This window comes from Augochlora pura, chromosome 9 (genome assembly GCF_028453695.1).
Source record: "Augochlora pura isolate Apur16 chromosome 9, APUR_v2.2.1, whole genome shotgun sequence".
Classification (NCBI taxonomy): domain Eukaryota; kingdom Metazoa; phylum Arthropoda; class Insecta; order Hymenoptera; family Halictidae; genus Augochlora; species Augochlora pura.
In genome coordinates, this window is record NC_135780.1 from 13,272,793 (window position 1) to 13,294,665 (window position 21,873).

The following is a 21,873-nucleotide window of genomic DNA, read 5'->3' on the forward strand; positions in this document are numbered from 1 at the left end:
AATCCTACGTACTATCATTAAAAATTGATTAAACCCTTGAAGAAAATTTGGACGACATTTTTACTACCAGGACGCGTTTATACTCGAACTCGGTACGATTGCACAGCGCACGATATGTCCTCGGTAAACTCTATCGCCGGTTGTGTAACTCGTAGGATCGTATTCTTCAAATAGGTGGAAAATATTTTCCACGATGGGCGCGGTACATATTCGTTGAAATTGGAAACCGAAAGAAACTTATAACTCGCCGGTTGTAGACTCGAAAACGCATCCACGGCTGAATTAAATATAAACACGTGAGACGCGTTTGCCACGCGCGCGCGCCACCGTTCTTGGGCGTGTCCTATTTTGAAATATAATATTCGTTTGTTAAAAAAATAATACCCCGACCGAAAAATTCTACCGGCTGCGCAAACACGCATTGTTTGCCGCGGTACAGATTCAAAATTTTTCCCAAGAAAAACTTTCCGCGTCGCGAAAAACAGTTTAATCCGAGAGCTATCAAAAGAGATACTCCGGAGGCCTGCGTTAATCTCAATTTCTCGTTAGATTTATTTGAAAAATAATTCTAGAAAGTAATCTTTCTCGACAAAATAATGTTTATTTAGAAATACAACGAAGGGACAAAGGGCGTGGTTAAGTAATTCTACGGGCACTTTTGTGGTTCTATAAAATACGATTTCCAAAAAGAATATACCGAATATTAATACGAATGGAAATGGTGTCGACGATGGTTTTTAATCGCCTAATCGAATCATGCTTCGAACCATTAACGCTGTTCAATCGCACGTAGCAACACACTCTGGTATCGTTGCTTCCGAAAATTCCGGGCGCATTACTGCGTCCACGTCCAAAGGACTGCACAACTCGAACAACAAGTTGCAAATTGGCGAAAATGACTGTACCTTGATGCAGTTTGTGAACTACTATTGTTTTCTCTGTGAAAGTAGCACGGTACTATGTAGCATAGCAGAAGTACATAGTGCCCGCCGAGTGCCGGAGTTATTTGAGAACTATTGAACGTTCCGTAAACTATTAGCGACGTGAAAAATGTACATTGGTGAATAATTAATAAACTATATTAATAGACTGATTGCTAACTATAGTATAATTAATAGACTATAACAGAATATAATAGACTTCGCAATATTCTATGATAAAAATAGTATAAAATGGCAATATTCTACAATTATAAAAATAAATCCAATTATAAATTATAAATTATTCTACAATTATAAATTATATATATATATATATATATATATATATTTAATTAATGACTAATTGCAACAAATCGCATAGAATAGAAATCGTAAGACACGTTCTGAATTAAAATAGCTTCGAGCGCAAAGGGTTAATCGATTCGACAATTAACAATCGAGCGACATAATTCTGAAAGAAGGTGATTGGTTATTGTGTCCGTGAAATAACGACTAGGAATTGAAAGGCAGAAATGTTTTTTTACGGTTGGACGCGTAACCCGGTTAAAATAGTTTCGTGACTGAATAATTCAAGTCATGATCCGGCCCCATTATTATTGCAAAATTCGAAAAAGATCAGTTAAAATTCCAGTCGAGGATTGGCAGTAATCGAAATTTTCAGTCCATGCGAGCCACGTACGTGGCATAATTTTCCCTGGGGGCGTGGAGCCCTTGTAAAATCGACCAACCCGAATGCTTAGGTAAAACGGAGCGGGTTCGGGCTATCGACGCCGCCGAGATTGCGCCGAAAAATTTCGAAAACGACGAACTTCCTCGAGTGTCCCCGGCGTCTATCCCGTGAACCAAATAGCGTTCGGCGAAAACAGACGATTCCGTGTAATCGAGGATTTCTGGCATGCGTCCCCTTTGATTTCCCCGAACGAAATAGAAACTCCATTCGACGCCGGGCGAAATCATCCGAGAACTTCGAGCGGCGCTCTGCGTGGAAACGTTCGCTCTCTGTTCGGTCGATATTGCCGCTGTCGCTGCGATAGATTCTCCAGAAATAAAGGAACAATTGAACAAACTATTCAGAGCTTAATTTCGGAGTTTGATTTATATTCAAGTACGATAAAACTTCATCGAACGGATGAGCCGAGTTAAAAATGTCGCTCCATTATTTTCAACCAAATTATCGAAGGCATTTTCATCCGATTCCTGTCCCTTGTAATTAGCTCCGCGATTTTCATTCGAAGATCGACGGGTCCACTCGCAAACGACTCAAAATCCATCCCTTTGAAACCGGCGCTTCGATTGGGACATTTATTTCCAACTTGCACGAGAATCGGACCTTTAATCGAAGAAGTCTTTGCGGCGGTGACGCGTCTTCTACAAACGACTTCTTGATTGCGGGGGCGGCCTATCCCCCTATCCTCTCCGGACACGTCGCGGAAAACGTTGCCAGGCGCTCGATTTCATATCAGGGTCACACGGAACTTGTTGTAAAGTTCGCAATCCTAAAGTAAACGGACGTGCAAATTTGAGAGGCGAATGCCTAGGTCCGAGGCGGAGCACCGCCGAAGATAAACCCCGTCGGCGAGGCAGTTTTCTAACGACTTCCTCGGATTTTATGGATCTTGTCGAAGTGTAAAATAGCAGATATTACGGAAGTTGGTTTATTCGATACGCTTGTATCGAGGTCTACGACTGCGCGCGCTCCATTCCTAAATGCTAATTGATTTCCGTGTTAAACGAAACACTGGTTGAAATACCTAAGCAATGAACGCACGAGAAATGTTTGAAATAAATTATTGGCTCGATTTGGTTTTGCATTGTAAAAATTGTAAAGCCGTTTTCACGGGAAATAATTCGACTAAAAATTGTATAAAATTCGACAACAATAAATTGGATTTTGAGTTGGAAGAAAAAGGGATCGACGAGACACGAACACGTCGATCGACGAATATTACCGTTCAACGTGTTATAAAAATATGCATTCGCAATTGTTAATTGTAGATTCGAAATGCTTGAACAATCTCGGCAATGATCTTCTCTCGGAGCGCGGTTAGCAATGACGGATCGTCTAATTTCCTATCACCGCGGCCGGCGTACCCGGAGAGGACGCTCGGTCCACGGCCGTGCAGGTAACGCGCGCATTCCTCGGTGCAATTTACATGTTGATGCAAAAAGTTTCGCTGAAAATTGGTTCCCCCCCGTCCGCCGTCGCCTGAATCTAAGCGACGGAGCACGCGCGCGATTCCAGATCTCTCGATGGGCTGAGACACCGGAATACGTAATTCCGTCGGCGGAAACGAAGCCGGCCGACGCGGATCATAATAAATACTCTCGCGTTTCGTTAACGCGCGCGCACGGTCTTCCTCCGTCGCGGATTGAAAATGTGCACGCTCGCGATGGAATAACGGGCTTTGAATCATCGCCGCGAATCAATTCGTTGGCCGCGCGATTTTCGCGTCGCTCTGTTTATCTTTTTTGGACGAGCTCGCCTCTCGTCGTTAACGCGCTTGATTCTATGGATGAGATGTAAAACGGTGCACCTCGATCGACTTCATAATTGGAAAACTTTTAAGGACGCTCTTTGGAAGATAATTCCCGGAGATCGATTTCTGTACAGGGTTTTTTTTAATTGGCTCGCGCGATACCCGTCGGCGAACACCGTCGAGCCGAACACGCTGAACGATATAGCCTTGCTTAGACACGTGAGAGCATGGAAATTGAACGGACGTGTACGACGGTTGGATCGCGGATTTTCACGATTCTATAGTACACGCAGATTTTTTAAAGAGATGATTAACAAAGTGCGGTAATATTATAGATAGTGTATTTTTCCTCGACGGAGGGAACGTTTCTATAATTGTAATTCTTGTAAAATTACGTGAGAAAATGAGAATTTTTATAAGAGATGAAATAAGCGTCTACGCGAAGTATGATTTCAGCACGTGTTTTAACGAATTGCCACCGCCCTTGCCATTTTCTCCGGTCTACAGGCAGGAATCGATATCGGCCAGATAGATATCAGTTCTAATCTGAATCTTCGAGTCACGTTTCCGACTCACGACTACCTCCTCATCCCTGGCAGCTGTATAATCGAAGGCATAAAAATTGATCAAAGCCGTGGAGCTGTTCCGCGAGCACCGTTGCATACGCGATCGGCGAAATGAAAGCTACTTATTCGGTCGGGGAATACATTTCGAACCGGGCGGACCCCGTGCTCGACTCGTCGCACGGTGTTCGTACATCGCGCGCGTTTTAACATAATTAGTAGCACGCGATTAATCGATTACTCGGCGGATAGTTAAACGTTTAAATCGCCAAATTAATTTACTCGAACGAGCCGGCCGATTATTAATCCGTTCGACGAGGATCGATCGATCTCTTAAAACTTAATCCCCCGGCGTCAAACCGGAAACTAGCCGTGCTCGATTTTAATTGAAACTGTTGCGCGATATTATTAGCTCGCTGGAAAGTAAACCATTGAGTTTCGAATTACAGCTGGTTAAAATTTCGGAGAATTAGTCGAATCTCTCGAAAATAGTTGAGACAAAATTTTAAGAAAATAATAGTAAAGAAAAACACAGCCATTAGCTCGATGTAATTGTCGATTTCGAATCAGTTGCAAACGAATTTACAGCTGATTAGAAATCGAGAATTACATCGATTGCCCAGGTCTCACCACGTGGAGGTTGCTGTGACCGGAGACCCGAAAGGGAGTCAGAACGAAGCCGGAATTCGTTATGGCTCCCTTCCTTTCACCGGTGAAACAATATGTCGAGTATTATTGCGGAGCAAAAGTGGATGAATGGAGAAGCCACTTATCCACGGGGACCAAAGTGAATCAGAGCAGAAGGTTCTGATTCTTTCAAAGCGAGACTCAAAAACGAGCGGGAGCAGAAGGCCCCGACTCGAGCGAGGATGACGCGACGCGAGCAACGTTGCGCAAGTCTCGGTGCCTCGCAGACCCCGATATTCGACGGTTTATCAATTGGAATGAGGATCGAAAGATAACACCCCCACTTACGCCCCGTTGAACACTCCCCCCCTGCGCCCGCCCCCCGCACTAAGTACGGGGTTTAAGGACGACTTACATGTCAAAAGACGAAGGAGAAGTGAACCCCGTTGCAGGAGGACGCTACCTTTGGATACCCACGCCGCATGATACCCCGCCGAACAAGAGATCTACGAGACTCCGAGAGATTGCGCAAGCGGGACTACCATAGTAAATGGTACGAAAGTGAACAACGAGTTGCGAACAGGCGAAGCTCAGTCAATAATACTCGACATACTTTTAGCGATTCGGGAAACTCGGGGACGCTACACCCCGTGCCCCCCACGGGGCATGCCCCGTGGGACGGAGGCCCCTGAGTGATATTAATACTACTTAAATATAACGCACTTATTAACCCCTTGCACTATAATAACGAGTCAGACTCGTGATGAAGATTTTAAGCAAGCTATACTATATATGACTATTATTAATTCCTTCTACATCCAAGTAAAAATAAATTAAAAAAAGAAGTACGAATAAATGCCAATCGTCGTAGCATGAAAGGAGCGATAGCGCAAGGGGTTAATAAGTTGCACGCATCCCTCGGCGAATGGTGATCCCTTGGCAAATGATGATCCCACGGCGGATGATAATTCTGAAGAGGAAATCCAACGCTGAATAACCGAATCAACATTCGAAAACCGAACCAACGATGAAGAACCAAATGAAATCTAATAAACTTAAATTAAGAACCCTAACGACCTATAGGCGCCTCGGGTACTTCGGGGACGCTACCCCCCGTACTCGCTCACGGGCCCCTCCCATGAGCGAGCCCCTGAAGGACTTACGATCGGAGGAATACGATTCCTCCTTATTCGATATTAATACTACTTAAATATAACGCACTTATTAACCCCTTGCACTATAATAACGAGTCAGACTCGTGGTGAAGACTTTAACCAAGCTATACTAAATAGGACTATTACTAATTACTTCTACATCGAAGTGAAAATAAATTATTCTATCATCAAAGGATAGAAACGAAAGCAAATAGAGACAATTCAGGAAACAAAAATTGAGCGATAGTGCAAGGAGTTAATAAGTTGAATACATCCCTTGATGAACGATGAGCCCACGGATGATGATCCTACGGCGATGGATTATCCTGTGGCAGATGACCTACAATAATCTGAAATAAATTATTAGTTAATTAGAACATATAAATGGCGACGAAGAGAAAGAAAGAATCCAACACCAGCACACGAGTGCCACACTAACCAGCACACGAGTGCCAAACTAACCCGCACACGAGTGCAATTTGAAGAGGAAATCCAACGCTGAACAACCGAATCACATCGGAAAACGAACCAACGATGAAGAACCAACGATGAAGAACCAACGATGAAGAACCAACGATGACGAACCAACGATGAAGAACCAACGATGAAGAACGAAACGAAATCTAACGAACTTAAATTAAGAACCCTAACGACCTATAGGCGCCTCGGGTGCTTCGGGGACGCTACCCCCCGTACTCGCTCACGGGCCCCACCCATGAGCGAGCCCCTGAAGGAACTCCGATCGGAGGAATACCAAGTTCGAATACTTTTCTTACAACGACGAGATTCATCATAAATTCCTAACGCACGCACGCAATTAAATAATAAAACGCTTGAACGCATCCCTCGACGAATGATGATCTGACGGTGGATGATAAACCAAACTGCGGATGATAATCAGCTTAGCAATTAACGCACGACCTAATAAATAACGCAAGGCTCGCATCCTTCGATGATCTTTCTGCAATTTTGTAGAATGTTATTTCCTCCTCATTGCCTAAAAGTTTCTGTGAGTTTAAGTAAAATAAAATACATGTAAGTAAGAAAAAAGAATACATAAAAATAAGAAATGATGAGAAAAGATGTGAAAAATTCGAAAGGAATGATGGTCCACTCGATATGTATTCCAAAAACAAACGCGCGAATTTACCGTGCTTGCGCAACACTATTTTAAGAAACAGACATTGCTATATAGAAGCAAACGCGGTCAGTGCATTTTTTGTCGTGATACTAATTTATTTCATTGAAAATGGAGAACTCCCGTGCACTTTAATCTATTCTCACGCAACGCTAAAAGGAACCCGTCGACGATGCAGCAATCCTTGGATCGGCTACCCGCAGTGTGGCACTTATTTCGAAACTCTAATGCAACGCGTTGCAAATTTCGCGACTCTAAAACTACGCGTTAAAGAATCTTCGCAACGCTATTATTTCGAGATAGCCTAGCGACAGGGGCTGTCCCCAGCCCCTTGGAATCCACCCCGGATTCCTACGCTACGCACCACCCACCCGCCTGGACGTCGTAACGCCAGGACGGATGCGCCCCTTCGTCCAGGACGGTGGTTCCAGCTCGCAGAATAAAAATTCTACGAGCCGGCCGCCCTGGATATAGACCGAGGTCTAGTAGCGCTGTCTTTTTTAGACAGAGATGGTGTTTCACGGTCTTATGCTGCGAGGTGGTCATGTGCCTCTGACTATCTCGTTTCCATAAACGCGATTAAAAACAGAACGGTAATTACTATTTCGAGAACTTTAGTATTTGTAATTCGGCTCGCGACTCGAAGAAAAAATCACGAATGCCACACTGCGGAGCGTCGCAGCTCCGGCATGGGCCCTGAAAAACGAATGCAGCTACCGCAACGCGATCGTTTACGCGACGCTAACTTTGAAATTGATTCAAAGACAAATACTCTAATGCAAAAATCGCGAATTGCCCATCCGAGCTGTTCGTTGGGACGGCGAGAGGCCTGTCCATTGTTGCGGCGTCGGCGTGGGCGTCTGAAAAATCGAAAGAGAAGCTACTGCAACGCGATTATTTAAACGCAACGCTAACGCAACGAACAGAAATGCAAAAAATTACTTTAATTCTTAAAAGCAGCTGCTTTATCGACTTTGAAAAATTTAAGGAAATTTACAAGTTCGAACGCGATCAGTTGCGCAACGCTAAGTTCAATTTCTGTTCGAACAATTGACTGAAGCAACGCGCGATTAATTCGCAACGCTATGGCAAGTCGCGGATGCGCCCACCCGAGCCGATCGTTGCAGCAGTAGCATGGGCGTCTGAAAAGTCGGAAAGCAAACTACTGCAACGCGATTGTATCAACGCGACGCTAATTCAACGAACAGAGATCCAAAAAAATAAGTTTTCGAAAGCAAATGGACTTTGAGAAATGTTAAAAATTGATCAAAGCAACGCGAGATATTCTATTTATTCGCAACGCTATATTTAAAGCTACTATGCATAAGAAACAAGAGGAAATCGCGATTATTTCGTTCGCAACGCTACGCTCTAGAAAATTGATTTCAATAGGAAATCGTGACTATTTTATTTGGAACACTGATTTTGATCTCTGCTCAAAATTGATTAAAGCAACGCGTGGTCATTTCGCAACGCTACTTGCAAATCGCGGACGTGCCCATCTGCGCTGTTCGTTGGGGCGGCGAGGCCTGCCCATATACTACTACTACTACTACTACAACTACAACTACAATTTTAACAAACGAGTACAGTGACAAAGTGGTAACGAAAATATGGTGGCCTCTCTCAACAGTTTGTTGGAGAGGCCTCTTCGGCATATAGCCTCTTCTTTTCTTCGGCGAATCGCCTGATGAACCTAGAACCTTAAACGTGCTCCGCAGCTAGTAGAAAACCGACGATTTCCGAAACAAATAACAATGTCTCGGAAAAAGCCGATAATCCTGCTGGTGCAATGGAGCCGGTATCGTTTCGTTTCGAAAGCCCTAATTCCCGCGCGTACGCGTTCGCGACCGCGGAAGCTAAGAGAATTTTCAAAGGGTCGATTTCGAGCTATAACATCGAACGTCATGCACCGTTCGAATAAAGCTCGAATCGAACCCTTTGAGCCCTACCGGTGACTGACCGTCGGGCGAATCGCGGCCTACCCGAAAGAGAACGACGGTCAGTCCCGGCCCTACCTAACAATTCACACACACACACGCTAAGGCAAGTTACCTAGCCTACCTAATCCTATATTTAAAAAATAGCAAAGCAATCACACCAACACATTCGCTTCACGATTGGCACACATACGCTGAGATGCTAACCTGCGGAGAACGTCCCGGGACGCCTCTGACACCCCAACATGATCACATTCATTCACAACTAAGGTACATGTTAGTTCCTGAAATCGACTGACAATGGTAACGATCATTGCGATTTTATAATAATTAAAATTTATTTTCTCGCGACTCTAATCGACTATTAATGACAGTCGTTTTACAATAAATATCTCTTAAGTAGAGACACAATTCTCGAAATAAGAATAGCGAATGAACATTCTATACATATTCCATACGGATCCACGTTGCATGACATGGATCGCGAATGGAATATGTTTTATTCAACTTAATTACAATTTTAAAAAACCGACGCAAAATCCACTACCTAATCACACACACACACACAAGTGGAAATTACGTCGTGCACGATACGCTAACCATTGTCAGTCGCAATTTTTTAAATACCGTTCCATGCGCCGTTGCTCGTACCCTTCCGAGTAACCTTGGGCACTCGAAAGGATTGGAGCAACGAGCATAGAACCTCAAATCTCTGAAAATCCTATCTAAAAAGTGTCATTAGTTTCCGGGGAGGGATACTTGAAATTCATTGAAAAACTAGTACGATCAATAATAATAATTTCATAGGAATAATTTCAATGTTCAAATACGTTAAATGATTTGATAAAAATAATTTCAAAGTATCTTCAAATACGTTTAATGAATTGATAATATTAATTCAAAAGATTCGTACGAATAAGTTTAATAAAAATATGAAAACAAGAAAAAGTGAGACTCTACTTTGAATTTTAATAAATATATTTTATATAAAGGGGACCGTCTTTCTGCACGCGATCTCTAATACGATTAATCGGAAGAAAATTGTTCGATATATTGGTACAGCAAATGAACCAATATAATTTTTGCAACATTCGTTTTATGTTAAACGCGTGAAATCCAAGAGACCGATTTTTTGGCAGGTTCGAAACAAAATTAGCAATAGTTGAAAATATTGATAGAAATCGCGGCGTGCAGAAAGACCCTACCTAACTGAGAAACATATTACCACTCAAAGGATTGCCGGGCAACCCTTTGGTCACTGTACTCGTTAAAAAATACTACAATTTCTACGTAATAATTTCTTGAAATATTCACTCACTACTTGATGACAGAAGACAGCTGCTTCAGAATTCCGGAACAGGAAGACATGCCGACGAAGAAGTCCGCAACGATCCTCTCGACCTCTGCATCCGTCACACATGAGCCGTTCCCCACTTCCATCCACGTAGTTGCAAAGAACAGCAGCAGCAAACTCTCCCACGAAATCTCCCGGCTAGCCAAATGACCGTCTGGTACGGATCCCAAGTTTGCGATGCGGCAACGAAAGGTAGCAGAAGAAAAAAGCACCATCAAAAAGTGCAGATATGAGGCAGCATATTGGAAGAATGACCAGAGTTGACCACTGAGAAACAATTGAATGACCACTGATAATTATTTGAGTGTCCAATGATAACCACGGAAATCATAATTGATATCCACTTAAATTACCGTAACTGACCACTACGATGACCACTGGTGACCACAGGTGGACCAAGGCTCAGCAGTAATCAATGGAAGTCCATCTTGAATCGGAAAAATTTAGTCAGAATATTTTCGAGGACCGTCTTACGAAACACGTTTACATACTTCCGAGGACAATAACAGACTGAGGAAATGAAAAACAATATTGCGCACGACGCCGAACTTTCAGTAACGGTCAACAATGATTTGCATATTGCTTATTCCCGATTTCATAAAATTTCTTTCACCAATAAATATATTATTTCCGATGTCTAAAAATTTATAACATTTCCGATAATTAGAAGTATGGTCAAGCATTCACTTTTCTATTTTTACATTTCACATGTTAGTGACAATAATTGATTGAATCGGAGATGTGAAATAATTGAACGATATATATAACGATATATAGTCTTGTAAAACATTATCGACAATGTATAGAATGAAATACGAAATAGTAAGACGGTTCTAGAGCTGAACTGATCAAAATTGCGATTGGAAAACACATAAGACGCTGATCGGTATGACTAATTCCCGTCGAAAAATGTCTATGTTTCCGCGGCAAAGCGGCTCGAGACGAAATCGAAGGCATCAAAGCACGTCGTAGAAATTCGTATCGTCAAAGAGCACGAACTTTTGCCGGAAGGTATAAACGAGTTACCCAGCCACAGGAGAGTAGACTTCCACGAGTCGGTAGACGCTGTAAAGTGGCTTTTCGGCCGTTGTCCGATAGTTCGTTCTACTCCCGAGGAGTATTTTTCGATTATTCTCTTAGACGAACGCGGGACCGTTAACAATTTATCAGGAAAATGAAGTAACGGTAACTGTTTCAATTTTACGGTACATTTAATGGGCCGGTCGTTTCTTGCAGTCCCCAAGATAGACCCTATCACGTTTTCCGCTCTTTAACGTCACGGTTCCGAAACGTTCCCTGATTTATATCAACCTTCTCCTGAAATATGATCGGATACTCGTCGAAATTACTGATAATTCGCGTTGCTTTTTATTCAAGTATCCTCTTTCAACGATCCGTACTTCTTTTTAACAGGCTCTAAAATATTTTCTGGCTCGGCCCAAGACAATCGACTAATCGCGAATTTATGGCGCGGATCAATATTCCATACGGCAAAGGGAACGTCTTGCTGTCTCGTCTTTTCGAAGCAGATAACGAGCAACGAGACCGGCAACCATTTTCCATGCGTTAAGGAGTGTTAAACAACTATAATTTGGTGTCACGGGAAACGACGACGGGAACGGTAACGCGAGGACACCACGACGTACTGCATTATTCACCACTTGAATATAATATTTGCGGTGCGATACGACTTTGGGATCCTGTTCCCCTAAAAGATAAGCGGACCTATCCTCCCCCGTCAGTTACCGCGCCCACGAACCCTGGAACTTTAACAGATTTCCACTCCCAACGTATTCGCCGGCGACCCTAACATTTTCACATAATACGACACGCCGAGAAGCATGACTAATCATTCTCGCCAGAAACGGCCAAAATGCGAGTTCTCGGTCGAAAATAAATTTAAACGTTCATCGTTCTCTCGAGTATGCGAGACGCGAGGTCTAAAATCTAAAGTTCGCCGATATAATATTGAAACATTTCGTATCAGCCCCCAGTACTATATATTTAATATCTATCGAAAAACCATTCGTTGATAATGGATCGGCAGCGATGAAATAAATAGATTCCGCGCGATTCAGAAGCGTCTAGAGAATAATCTCTAAACGATTGTATTCGTTGCATAGCTCGAAAGTTATTGCAATTACACGGACGCGGAGATCCCGACGAACAAATGTTACCAGAGCGAAGCTAGCGCAACGCCGCGAGATATTCCGCGAGATTTATAAAGTGCGTGCATCGTGTTTTTCTATAACGTAGCCGCGGCCATTCGCGCGTACCAGCGTCGTGAAAATTTTATCGGCTTTCGATACGCGGATAAGTTACAACAAGCGAAAGCCACTGTCTGATTATTGTCTCCTTTGAGACAGCTTCGCGATTCAGCGGTGAACGGGATTTTTATGGGCGATGTGTTTATGCTGCGCCGTGGTGGAAAGGATCGGCGGAGCAGTTGGCACGACGCTCGGAAAATTGAGGAAACGGATGAGGTGCATAAAACAGAATCCCATACAGGGAAATATGTTTTCAAGCGGTGCCACGTAAACGAATATTCTATCTTTGCGCTTGTTTCGGTAAACCCCCCCGCAAAAATCCAACGGCGGATATAATCTTTCTTCCTTTCAACGGCGGAACGGTTCGTCGCTCGATCGATCCCTTAAACTGATTTTAACCCTTGTGTGGCCGAGCTGGTGCACGTTTCTGCGTTCACGGGAGATCGCCATTTATTCGCATCTTGCGAACGAATTAAATGCTTTGATAATAGAAAAATTCAATTTTATTTCTATGTAGAAGTAGAAGACTCTTTATTATAATGCAAGGGGTTAAGGTAATTATCCGAATCCTTATTTATTTATTCCTTCATTCGAAGTAAATTAAACTCGACTCTAGACGATAGTATCTAAGAAGAAATTATAAAATGGGAAAGTAAATTCCGCTGGAATCGGATAACAGAATAGATCGGTTTCGCGAGCGGCAAGGGTTACAATGGCACACCTGTTTGTTTTTCTCGAGAATTCGTTGGCGTTAACGGAAAGTTCGCAGCAGTGACGAATGAAATTCCCTGTGTCACAGAAACCGCTAATAAATCACCTTAAGTCGTCAATTTCCAAGGCGGCGCTTCCAGTTTCGCGAAGTTCCGCTGCCGCTCGCTCTTGACTGCGCGGAGTTTTCGCGAGAATTAACCAAGAATTATGCTCTTGTTTATCATAAGTTGTGACTGGGAAATTTACTGCCGCGTTCACAACATGGTATCAAGGCGCGTGTACGTAGATTAGAGCGGACTCGGCTTTCACAGTTTACCTTTGCCACTAATTAATATTTAGATAACGGTAATAATCGCGCGACAGTTGGGCGCGAAGAAAAAATACGCTCGCGGACGAGCGACGATTAGCTTGATTTATAATGTTCGGCAGGTTCGTGCGCGGGGATCGTTTTCCTTTATCATCCCGCTAGGGTTGAAGAAACGCTGTTTATTGCGGGCAGGTGCAACGGATCGGCCGAAACAACGAAAATTAATGCGACGTTACAAAATTAAAGCGACGCCTTTGTAAATTTCGCGGCGCGCGATTTCGGATTAAAGGGGGGGAGAAAAAAAAAACAGAAAATCTGATGGGGCGCGGCCGTGATTTATCATTTCATATCTCTGTAAAAAAAGCGCTGTATTTATAGCTCTAGCGACGATACGAAAGAAATATTGAAACGCGGCCCCGTGCTACGTCATCTCGCGAAATACGTTCTGGGTCATCGAGAGAATTGACACTCCATTCCGACGTTCTCGGAATATTCGTTGCATTCGTTGCATTTCAACTATTGTTGGACGAACGACGAGATACTCGTCCTCGGCTCGATCCTCGAACATTTTCAATTACATTTTACGCATTTTTTAAAACAGTTTGCTCGCATAACAAGCTCAATGTTCGATGAAACGGTCATCGAATTAGCCCTTTGCATTCTTTCCAATTGCGAATCTATGTCACATGTACAAATCGAAAATAATCGTAGAAAATAAAAGTGCTATTGTAGCTCCAAACGGTGCCTTGACTTTAAAGTTACCGATTTTTAAACCGTGTGTTATTTCCTTGTTTGGAAAAAGCTATTCTAAATTCGTGTCGTGAGCGCTGGTCGAAAAAAAACGAACTTCCGAGGACAAGCTAATAATTCTGTAGCTATTCCCATGCGATCGAGTGGAGCATTTAAATTATAGCGGTCTGTGCTACGTCGATTTACAGGCGCGATAAATTCACGCGATAGCTCTTTATTTGTCTACTATAGCTTCGATTTCTCAGCGCGATAGTTTCAAAGTGAACACGGTCTTTCGTTCGATCCTGCTCTTTTATAATACTTTTTATTTGTACACCCCTCGACGTAATTGCAGTACGGAAGAATTTCAAATAAAAATTGGCCAACTTTTGACCGACTTTGAATAAATCGTATAATGTTGCACGGTGTCTCGACTACTTTCCGCAAGAAACAACTTCCAGCAATTATTCTATCTGCATTAAGTAGTTAAGACAGCTTACGTTTGCCAAAGTTTTTAACTTAACGCTCGCAACGCTCCATGACTCACAAAAATCCTACGGGAACGGTATCTCATCGTTTCAAAAGCGCATTTCCGCGACTGCTCGCTCCAAACAGACAACGCTCTCTCGGTTTGCTCGTCTCAGGAAGGAGCGGATCGAGGGTTTAGCAACCCGTCGGAGAAACGCAACCGACCCGTCTGCGAAACGGTCACGTTCGCGCGGGGCTTGCGCATCGGGCAAAATGATTTCGTTCCGGCGGAACGTTATCCTTTCTGTAAACAAGCAGGCAAACAAACGAACGAACGGGGGCGCAATTCACGGCGTTTGCGTACGTTTGTTTCAGGGAGCAACGAGCCGTGGCTGAAGAGCGAGAAACGCGCCGAGCTCGGCACGGAGGTGGAGCTGCCGTGCGTCCTGAAATCGCCGCAGTGCAACGGGCTCCACAGCATCAAATGGTATCGCGACGCAACTCGCATCATCATTTTCAGCGAGAAAGGCGGGACCACTCGTGGCAACGACGATATCGCCGCCAGGTAAACTATATCACGCAAACCCTTTTTTTTTCTACCATCGGTCTTCGCGGACGACGACGCTTTATTAAACCGGGGTCGCCCCCGCCCCTCCGGCCTGCCAACCGCAATTGATTCGTAGCCGGTCGCGCGACAACCCCTTCACAGGCGATTCATAGCATGCCGGTATGCACTCGAAATCACTTCCGGCGAACGGCCGGCCAAAGTGCATACACTCCGAGCACGGAATGCATTTAGATAAGCGCCGATAAGATTAACGGTGTAATTAGACTGAGGATCTTTGGCCGCTAGCACGTGCGAATCGACGATAGTTTCGCGGTAACCAGCTTGTTAAACATTTGCCCTAGAGAATATTGCAATTGCAGACGATTTTTGTTCCCTTCGGCCTTATACAAAAGTAGAAAATAATTCGAAAGATGACTCTATGGTTCCCTCGATTGAAAAATAGGAAAAAGAATTTAATATAGTAAAATATTTTCAATTTTAATTAAAACACGATTATTGTTACACGAACATCTAGTACACTTTACGATTAAATAACCATGAAATGAAGAATCATTGATAACTAACTGTAGAAGAGAAATTCCATCGACGAATTTATTACTCGCCAAGTTTATTTCTGGGAAGCAAGTGAAACGGTAGAATAAATATTTTTTGGGAGCAAGTATTTCGGTTTGCCGAGGAAACAGTTTCGTTACACACGTCCAAAATTTGACGTTACAGGACTTCGGTGTACACTTACTTACTTCTCCCTTTGTGTTTGTATTTGCAAACTTATCAAGGTGTGGTACACAAGCGTAACGGTATACAGGACCCGGCGCAAGAAGGAATGAAAACGAATTCTGCGAGAATGGATGCACGCTATTCTAACTTCGTTCCGGGTACGTGGAAACTTTTCGAGGCGAAATTCTCGCGATAAAAATCTTCGAACGATAAACTTGATGAATAAGCTCGAGCCATAAACTTGACGAATAAACTTGACGAATAAACTAGATCGAAATTTTATTCGAAACGAATCGAACAGAATTGAATGTCTTTTTCCAACGAGATCGGATCCGAGCACAATATTTCCCGGATTATTTATTAAACGATTTCGTAAATTCGTTTTTAATACGCGATCGTAACTAGGGAATTACTCATCGTCGAAACAACTATGAAACGTGTAGAAGAATATTAATTTGACGCAGTTTGGCCGAATAAAATCGACGCTATAAATTGTCCGCGCGCGCGCGCGAGAGAGATTTTATCATCGAAAATAATGTTCGCGTAATTTGCATACATATTGCTGCTTCAGCGGTGCTGCATTGAGTGAAACAACATGAAAAAAATACTAGATCCCGTAGAATTATTGCTGCAAATAACCGATCGAACGTAACGCATAGTATTCGTACTCTGACGGGTGATTGCTGTATTATAATATGCCGAGAACGTTGAAAAATATTCGAGCAACCATCCGAACGAAAATTCATCGGGAACGCGGAGTTTATCAAAGCGATTCGTCAAAGGGAAGAAGTTCGTTTTGGGACAGTAACGGTGGTCGGCGATAAATTAGAAAGCCGCGGATCCGCCGTGAAATGAAATTATTCAGAAGGTTGATCGCGGCGTAACACAAAAGCAAAGGGAACCCGGGAGCTTTCGTCTCCGCGCGTTCATTTTTTTCCCGTTTCCCTTGATATCTGTTTCATTTTGACGGATAGTTTCATAATTACAGCGTTTGCAAGAATATCCTTTGAAACCGGCGACCCACGAGATCTCGAGGCAAGAAAGCGCGGGTGTGGTTCCAGGCGTGCGTTCTTTTCACGAGGATGACCCCGATTGCGGAGGCCAAAGAACCGCGCGTAAGAAGAGGAAGCTTCTTTCACAGGAGTGTTGTTATTTCGATGGGGATCTCCCTTTGGAGAACGACTAACGCGGAGACGTAATATCCGTCCCCCTTTTTTTTCCGAATCGCGTCCACGGCGTAATCCCGAATTAACACCTGCTCGGTTTTCTTAAAATTACCCGGATCCGCCTAGGAAAGGCTTTCGCAGCCGAGGATTGCGATAATATTTCTGACGGTTTAATTCCCTCGCCGCGATGCTCGCTTTTTTACCCGGCGATCTCTGAATCAAAGGTTACATCGTCGCCGGCAGGAATATCTTCCTTGCGTCGCCCATTCAAACAAGACGATCGCGGCTAATCAGCGCCTCGTTGAACGCGCGACGAGATTTGGCCAAGTAAATGTTTCAAGCGGAGCCTTTTTACATCGGTTTCAGCGTTAACAGCGCGTTGTTTGCAGGCGCGAGCTATTTTACTCGCGCACTTCTTTGTCGAAGCTATCAGAGTTTAATTCTATGTAATTGATTTTATATTGCGCCTGTGTTTTACTGCGAGAACATCTGTCGAAAGTCAAATGATGTGAAATTAAAAAATGTAATGAGTAAGCAGCGGATTTTACGCGACCATTCTCTCCGAGTATAAATAGTTGAACGATTACTTCTCGATCACAGTAATTACCTTAATTTCTTATTTTACATCGTACACTCTCTGTATCGGCATTCGATCAACGAATCCGCGGTATAAAGGCGTCAGTTGCGTGTTCCAGAATTTAAGTAGTCGAACACGTTTCACCGCGGTTATCGCTTTTTCGCGATCGCTCGATTTCGCATTTATCGGATGAATGTAAATTTCAGCGGCACGAAAGGTTAGCCTAATATCCGGGCAAACAAACGGAGCAAACAGGATTATTAATTCTGCTCGTGCTTTACTGTGGTATTCCGAAAATTTTCGACGGCTAAATTATCGAGAGAACCTTTAAGCGCGCGATCATGCTCCGTGCTAAACCGTAGGAATATTAACAAAATTTCATTTTGTAGCCAACCCGCTGGAATTCCAAACGAATAAATTACGAAACGAAAAGAAAGGGCGAATTGAATCGTTCGTAACTCTCGTCTCACGGTTAACAAATGAAAGGCAGTTTGATTCTGTTACAATGAATTGTGTTAAAATCCTTCGAATGCCTGAAGTAGAATTTTATATAATTCAAGTACTTCGGACGTAACTTGTTGAAGACGATTTAACTCAAGATGCTGAACCAATTGATTAATTGGAATTATTTTTATTTCTTTATTCTTTCATTTGAAGAAAAAGCAGAGTAGGAGAATAAGAAAGATAGTGTTAAGTAATTGTAAAATCAGAAAAGCTTTACGTTCGAACATACCACCGATAACACAGCGAGGCAAGATGATTTATTACTCCTGAAATAATTGACTTGCCCCGACCGCTTCGCAAGACTTTCAAGATTTTTAATCATTCTCCCGCGCGTGCCGCGTTCGAGAGCGTATTTCCGATTTTCAATTCCGCGGAAGTCGGCACGGTTTTTTGATACAGTCAAAGCGGCGACACCGCCGAGAACTTTATTATCCTATTTGTTCGATTCTCCTCGCGCGCCCATTGACAATTTCTCGCGGTCTACCACCGGCGTCGGTTTGTCGTTGAGTTATACGCGCGCGATAAAAATTCCCGGGGCGGCTCGATAATGGCGGGCTCCCGGTGTAATTGAAAACGTCAGCGCGGTTTCGGATGAACACACTTATCAGCCCGCGCGGCGCGCCGCCGGATCGGCCTCGGAAGAAACGAAAGAATAGCGGGAATGCTTTATGTTCATTTACATTTTTTCGAAGTTTTATCGTGCGCGGCCGACGGGCCGCCTCCCCGAACTTTTCTCATTTACCGCCTTTCGATTTAATCGGCTTGCCTTCTGTCGGCTTACCCCTTTCACGGGACCCGGCCTTCTTTTTTTCGGCGACGAACAGAGACAATTTTCTCCGGGCGAATTCTATTTGGGAAACGTCGATAGCTTAACGGGCTCGGGTTCGTTGAAAAACAATTTTGTTTAGGGCGTGCCGGGTAAAGTGTTACAAGCTCTCGAACATCGAGATACCGAGTTCATCCTTATTGGCCGTTTTATTCGATAAAAGGAACGAACGTTGTACACTTCGATACGTAAATGCACGGAAACTGTATACAATAGTACACGAAATTATTCGAACATCCTTTGCAACGCGATAATTTCTTGAAACTGGATAAATTGAACATTTAATTATATATTCAATTCTATAGTTATTTCGTTTTTAGATATATCCTAATATTTTAATTAATAACGATATATATATTTCTCCGGAAAGGCTATTGCAAGACTGCCATACCTTCCGCAGTTTCATATCGCGATCCCAGCTCGGTGATATTTTACAGAGAAAGAGGGTCTCTGGCGCTGCACCTCCTTGTCTCGAACTGCGCCATCATCATACGTCATACACCATGCTCCTTAATTCGTGTGTCCTCAATTTACTTACACGTCCGCCTATTTCGTTCCCTTCCTCTCTATTTACCGGCGCCGGGTTCGGCTTATCTTTATTCTTTTCCTCGCTATCTACCCTCTGCTGCTTACGTGCATGTCTTCATCGTGTTCCGCGTTCGTTTCCCTTATTTTCCGCGTCTCTCATCGCTTCATGGTCCCTCCCTCCCTCTCTCTCTCTCTCTCTTCCACTGTTTCTCTTTCTCTCTCTGTCTCTCCGCCTTTCTCCTGTCGTTCAAAGGCGCGATGGTAGAAGTGATTACAGCAAAGAAGAAAATTGCCTGGAACTTACGACTACCCTTTGGAGACGTATTTGCCTAGGCGGTCTCTGTACTATTTCTTATGAATTCCGACATGAATCTCGCCGGAGAAAGGGACCCTGGGCCGAGAAGAAAGGAGCGAAGCTGCACGGTTATAAACGATAAGTTTGATATCCCGGGCCGTTTCCTCGAGCGCATTGAACTTCCATTTAAACGAAACTGCTTCGAACTTCTTTGCTGCGACGCCCATTAAATCTCCCGAGTACTCGGTGCGCGCACTGGCTGCAGCCGCATTCCGATTTCTCAACGAAAAGGGCGAGAGAGAAAGAGAGAGAGAGAGAGAGTACCACCGGACTTCTTTCCACCTCGCTCTCGAATTACGCGGCGACAATTATTGCGATTAGTAGACTGGCGGATCCTACCCATTTGTGCCGTAAATCAACAGGTCGGACGGAGAGAAATCGAACGGATTTAACGACGTAATCGAGCTATTTTCGAGCGTCTCGTTCGTCTTGTCGAATTTATATGATCGCTTTTATTTAGGATAATATTTCACGCGTTCTCATTTTTCCTGTCGAATTCGTCGACTTGTACGTTTTAGTATATTCGATGTAGTTGCAACGGGAATCGGAAATAGGTCGAACGTTTAGCGCCGCGTAAAAAGGGTGTATTAAACTTTTTAATTTCGCGGTGTTTGCAAATGCCGCGTAAAAATCCTCATAGTAATTCCGCGTAACAAGCGCACAAAAGACCGCGCGCGGCGGACGCTGGCGCAAATTTTGATTTTCGCAGGTTACTTCGCACACGTCCGAGCTAGTGAGAAGGCTCGCGGTGTAGAAATTATAATTAACGGTGGAATAACAAGTACGCGGAACCGGCCCCGAACATTTCTGCGTCTCTGCGTTCCATACGTTCGACTTGAACGCAACGCGCCGAGTTGTTCGCGCTCGGCTAGCGTTCGGTTTCATTAAAAACGCTCCAACGAGAGATCGAATGATAACGATTTATTTACAGATCGATCGGAAAAGATTCGTAGAAATCGTTCGGCAGAGACGATCGAGAGCAACGTCGGCACGCCGAATTTATTTACTCGCGCGTGCACCGAGAAATATTATCTTTCCAGTAACCCGATACCGGAGTGTTTAAAAGCGAGGAGATTCGAAAGCGTATTTTAATCGATACCAATCGATAATTCCTATATCGCACGACCCGCGGAGGAATTTTTATCGCGGCGCCGCTACATTTAATATAATAAAAATGCCCTCATATTAAAAATGCTGCCCTTCCGCTCCGAGTAATAAAAGACTTTCGCGTGTAAATCGAAATTCCTATAAATTTTGCTCGATTCGAAAGCTTTCCTAATTAGCCTTCCAACAGCATTATAAACTTAATTATGATTCTATGCGCTTATTTTCACTTCTGTTCTAGTGAAAATTCCTCCATTTTCTATCTTAGACAAAGTGAAACTTGTTTCTAAATTGCTAATACCGAGGCACTGCTATATACGATTAAAATAGGGCAGAACGCAATTAGTGGGATCAAAGGGCGGCACGAAAATGTGTAAAAACTCGCTTGGTATCTTTCGCGCAACTATTTTCACGGGTCGCGTGAAAATTAATCCGAATTTGCTCGGATCAAGGAATTGTAAAAAATCGGAGCTCGACAGCAATGCGGACTATGTGAGAGAGAGAGAGAGAGAGAGAGAGAGAGAGAGAGCCCTTGCGACCAAATCTGGCGCCCGGAGACGTTCCACAGAGAGATCAAAATTGCGAGAGCGCCGGGCAACGCGACACACCCCTTTCATTTTCAATGTACTTCCTGGCCGACGGTATTATCCTGTTCCATCTCCATTTCGAGCTCATTAAATTGCGAGTTCGGATTACGCGTCGTAGGTATTTAAGGCAGGTTTAATCTCCCGTTCCTTTGTGCGCGATTTCAGTTTGATGGAAGCGATAAAAGAAGCACCAAAGGGGATGGTTCCGGCGTCGAGGATTCTCGCAATTGCAACTTTGATAACAGGAAAGCTGACCTCAAATAAT

At 43.6% G+C, this 21,873-nt stretch overlaps 1 protein-coding gene across 1 annotated transcript in view; it reads left to right on the forward strand.

Annotated features, from left to right (window-relative positions):
• Nucleotides 1–21,873, forward strand: part of Nrm (neuromusculin) — a 411,707-nt gene that overhangs the window by 268,450 nt on the left and 121,384 nt on the right. The window contains exon 2 of the mRNA XM_078190748.1: nt 15,052–15,241. Within this exon, the coding sequence (XP_078046874.1) occupies nt 15,052–15,241 (190 nt within the window). The remainder of the gene's footprint in view (nt 1–15,051; nt 15,242–21,873) is intronic.